General features: G+C 38.7%; 1 protein-coding gene across 1 annotated transcript; it reads right to left on the bottom strand.

The window, feature by feature from the left end:
- Nucleotides 1-414: 414 nt before the first annotated feature.
- Nucleotides 415-3,452, bottom strand: LOC111158938 (chromosome unknown CXorf66 homolog). Its single transcript, XM_022521278.1, has 3 exons — nt 3,361-3,452; nt 2,518-2,674; nt 415-1,234 (listed from the first exon to the last, which is right to left on the bottom strand). Exons 1-3 carry the CDS (start codon nt 3,446-3,448, stop codon nt 415-417), a joined length of 1,065 nt encoding a protein of 354 aa, XP_022376986.1. The 5' UTR covers nt 3,449-3,452.
- Nucleotides 3,453-4,965: the final 1,513 nt, after the last annotated feature.

Genomic DNA, 4,965 nt, shown 5'->3' with positions numbered 1-4,965 from the left:
CGATGTGGGGCTCGATCCCAGGACCCTGAGATCATGACCCGAGCTGAAGGCAGAGGCCTAACCCACTGAGCCACCCAGGCGCCCCAGGGTTTTTTTTTTTAAGATTTTATTTATTTATTTGACAGACAAAGATCACAAGTGGGCAGAGAGGCAGGCAGAGAGAGAGAGGAGGAAGCAGGCTCCCCGCCGAGCAGAGAGCCCGATGTGGGGCTCGATCCCAGGACCCTGAGATCATGACTTGAGCCAAAGGCAGAGGCTTTAACCCACTGAGCCACCCAGGTGCCCCGCCATCGGGGTTTTTAAAGGATAATGAGCATCAAATAGTTGGTGTAAGTTTGCTTTTTCACATGTGGTTTTTATTTTTATTGAGTTCTTAGTTATGATGGCTGCTTTTAGGGATGACTTTACTTCATTTTATGTGCAGATAATGGTTATCTCCCTATCGCTATCATCGCTGTCGTGTGTGATATCACTGCTACTCACATTGCCAAAGAATAATACATTGTCTCTGTAATCGCCCTTATGACAGGACTTGGAAAAAGACTGCACTTCGCTGGAAACAGGTGAGTTTTGAACATTTCTATTCTTTGCCTCAGAAATATTATTGACCAAAGGCTCAGAAGAATTTCTGCAAACAAGGCATTTTTCCTTATAGTATTGACAAGACTTGATTAACCGAGGCCTAGGTGACATGCCTGCCTTACCTGTTCTAACTGACCTTTTTAGATTACGATGTCTAGAGGATCTGGTTAGTTTCTGTAAACTGGATCGCCTGGGTGGCGAGATTTGCTTTTGTGGACTGGGTGGCTTGGCTGTCCTGACTGGATATTGTAGAAGGGCTGGCCAAGGCAGCCTCATTGCCTTATTTGGGTAGGATGAACAGGACTGACCCCCTAGCTTACGGGCATGAGCTTGCTTATGGGGCTTTTCTAGATTGTGTGTTCTATCTGACTTTCCTGGGTGGGGTGACCTGGATATTTTTTGTGGCCTTGGTGGCCTTTTTACCTTTTCTGGACTAGATGATATACATTGCTTTCCTGGACTCAAGGACCTCATTAACTTTTCTACACTGGATGGTATGGATGACTTTTCTGGACTTGAGGGCACAGAAAGCTTGTCTATACTAGATAGCATGGACTGTTTTTCTAGAATGCATGGACTGGCTATCTTGGATTCACTGAATGATAATTTGGATGATCTGGATGACTTGGTTGTCACATCTTCTTTCTTGAGCCTGAAAATATAGAAAATTCGGAGTATGACATCTTAAAACAAAAGAGTACTATTGCTATCACCAGAAAACACAGGTTACTATGTCAGTTTAGTGTTTTGGTCAGTTTTTTGGCTCTAGTAGAAAAATTGAACACAGTAGGAATTGGAATGTGATAAAAGCTATGACTTGGGTTATAGATATGAACTCATGCAGAATACATTTTTATTTTCTTGAGAGTATTTTTACTATTTCAGATGCATTGATAACCATATAGCCTACATATGGAATGACACAAAGTTGTTTCAAGTCTACTGTTGAGAAGGAGAAAGAGAGCTTCACTTATTCTAGAAATTAAACTTTAAAAAAGTCACAAGTTGGGGGCACCTGGGTGGCTCAGTCAGTTAAGCATCTGACTTTGGCTCAGGTCATGATCCCAGGGTCTTGGGATGGAGCCCTATGGCAGGCTCCCTGCTCAGTGGGGAGTCTACTTCTCTCTCTCCTGCCCCACCCCTTCATGCTTTTTCTCTCAAATAAATAAAATATTTTTAAAAAGAGTGACAGGTTAACATGCAACTCATACACAACTGTCACAACTTGTCATAAGGAAAAAATAAACTCTTTAGACCGGATTCAGTGTTTCCTATCATATTTACACCATCAAGTTATCTATCCATGCGTATTTGTATTCACAATATTCCTCTAAAACTAAAGGAATAGAGCACTGGTGTACTTTAGTCATCGGTCCTTATATTGGGAAATTTTTAGGGAAGCACTAAGGGCCAACCTGATCCTCCTATGTGAAAGGCAGGGAGTGAGACAATGAGGACAGCAGTGAATAATTTTTGCTATTATGTCTTCAAATGGTAGATTATCCAAAATGTTTTATTGTTTTTGGAATGCAGAGACCCAACTCCCTCTCCCCTTCTTTTTTTTTTCTTTTCAAATTATGTATTTAAATTCTAGTTAGGTAGCATACAGTGCAGTATCAGTTTTAGTCTCTCCCGTTCTTTATTCTCCCTGTCTTATTTGGATAGTCAAGCCTCTTTTCCCAGACTCAATTTGTAATGAAATTTATAGCCTGGGGCTCAGCTGAACCCTCAGTAGGAGACAGCTTTAGAATACACTAAACTTGATAACGTACTTGAGAATATTTAAGAGCTAATATTATTGAAGTAAAGGTATCCACCCACAAGAGGAGCTCTTTAGAAGTCTGGGGTTAACGTTAAGTAACCACGAAAACAATGAAATCTCCACTATATGTATACACACAACTTGCATTCTTAATTTAAGGGTGTAAAACTTACGTTCCTGCTTTGGGTGCATCGTCGATCATACAATTGTAATGGAGAAAACAAAAACAGGTGAAGACAAAAGCTATGATCATAATACCAATTATGATAACGAGTAGACGTCTCCTAAAGTTGTCCATTTTAATCTCCGTTGGTTGAATGTGCTTAGCCCCTGCCAAAGAGATGGTTTCACCAGAAAATGTGTTAGGTAACCCAGTTTTCTTCCATTTGATAGTGGTTTGCTACTAAAGGTCAAAATCAAGTCTTTTCATCAGTGATTTCTTAAAGCATGATAAGTTTCCCATTGTCATTTTCCTCCCTCTATCACATCCTCCGGCCACAGTCTAGATGCTAAATCTGGGCATCATCACTGGCCAATCAGTACAATTCCCTTGGTTACCCCTGCATCATGGCTTACTCACCCCACTGCCTAGGTTTTTGAGTGTATGTATGTCTTGCACATGTGAATGCACTTGAGTGTTAATGTTTGTGTGTGAATGTGTATGGTGGAAAAGAGGGTAGGACAAGAAAAAACTCTTTTTGAAGCCTACTATATGTTAGGTGCCATGCCAGATTAGTTGAGGGTAGGGGTTAGTGGATTTGGGTGGGGAAGGGGAGTGAAGGGGGACAGTATCTCTATACCCTATGCTTCTATATTTCTTGAATTTTCCACACAGAAGTAAAACTCTCAGATGTTCTAGAAATTCTTAAAGACTACTAATGGTAACATCCAAGAAACAGCAGATTTCTTAAACACAGCTAGCTTGTCTAATTAAGGCTCGAGTGCATAATTTCTAAGTTTTAAGGGTTTCTAATTTCTAATTTCTAATTTCTAAGTTTTAAGGGTTAGGCACATACCTGTAGTAGAAGAACCATCACTTTGGTTTGTATTTAAACAACTGTTTATCCAAATGGACAAAAGTAGGACATAAATAAAAAGATTCATGTCCAGGGATTTGTTCAAATGTTTTTTCTACCAAGGAAACTACTGTATTTGATGTGGTTCAGCCTGTTCTAGAAGTTTATGACATCATTATCATTTTGTGTCATATTATGACAACATAATCTCACCATGGAGAAGCCAGAGCTTCTGTGTATAAATACTGCCAAATGATTTTTAACAATTTATTTCTCCACATCAAATATTCTACCAGTCAAATCAAGAAGGTTTGGGGCATTATTAAAAGCACAGAGGGAGATATTTAGAAAAAATAGGGAAAATGGGATTGCTTTAGCTACTGAAGAACTGTTTCTCCTTATTAAATGATAAGGAGGCAGTTTGCAGCTTTGTAGTAATTCTTAAGTGTTATAGGGGTTAAATCATCCTGTGGTATAAGTCTATATGATTTTTTTTCTTAACAAAATTAAGATATTATAAAGCAGTAGTAATTAAAACAGTATGGTACTGGCATAAAAATAGACACATAGATTCAATGGAGTAGAACAGAAAACCCAGAAATAAACCCACAATTATATGGTCAATTAATCTTTGATAAAGGAGGAATGAATATACAACAGGAAAGCTGGATAGCCACATGCAAAAGACTGAAACTGGACCACTTTCTTTCACCACACACAAAAATAAACTCAAAATGGATGAAAGACCTAAATGTGAGACCTGAATCCATAAAAATCCTTGAGGAGAGCATAGGCCATAATCTCTCTGAAATTGGCTACAGCAACACTTTTCTAGATATGTCTCCTGTAGCAAAGGAAATAAAAGCAAAAATAAACTACTGGGACTACATCAAAATAAAAACTTCTGCACAGTGAAGGAAACAATAAAAAAAAAACCTGAAAAGTCAACCTACTGAATGGGAGAAGATATTTGCAAATGATTTATCCAGTAAAAGGTTAGTATCCAAAATATATAAAGAACTTAGACAACTCAAGACCCACAAAACAAATAATCCAATTAAAATATGGGCAGAAGACATGAAAAGACATTTCTCCAAAGAAGACCTCCAGATGGCCAACAGACACATGAAAAAATATTCAACATCACTCATCATAGGGAGCTGCAAATCAAAACTACAATGAAATATCACCTCATAGCTGTCAGAATGTCGAAAATGAAAAACACAAGAAACAACAAGTATTGGCAAGGTTGTAGAGAAAAAGGAACTGTTCCTCTTGCACTGTTGGTGGGAATGCAAACTGCTGCAGCCACTGTGGAAAACAATATGGAGATGCCTCAAAAATTAGAACTAGAACTACCCTATGATCCAATCATTGCACTACTGGGTATTTCCCCCCAAAATGCAAAGACACTAATTCGAAGGGATACAAGCACCCCTATGTTTCTTGCTGCATTATTTACAATAGCCAAACTATGGAAGCAGCCCAAGTGTCCATTGATAGATGAATGGATAAAGAAGAGGTAGGGTGTGTGTGTGTGTGTGTGTGTATGCATACATACATACAATGGGATATTATTCAACCATAAAAAAGAAGGAAATCTTA

Source organism: Enhydra lutris, unplaced genomic scaffold (assembly GCF_002288905.1).
Source record: "Enhydra lutris kenyoni isolate GAN:26980312 unplaced genomic scaffold, ASM228890v2 scaffoldscaffold65, whole genome shotgun sequence".
In the NCBI taxonomy this organism is placed as follows: domain Eukaryota; kingdom Metazoa; phylum Chordata; class Mammalia; order Carnivora; family Mustelidae; genus Enhydra; species Enhydra lutris.
Note: the sequence above shows the minus strand (reverse complement) of the source record. Positions and strands in the feature narration are given on the sequence as shown.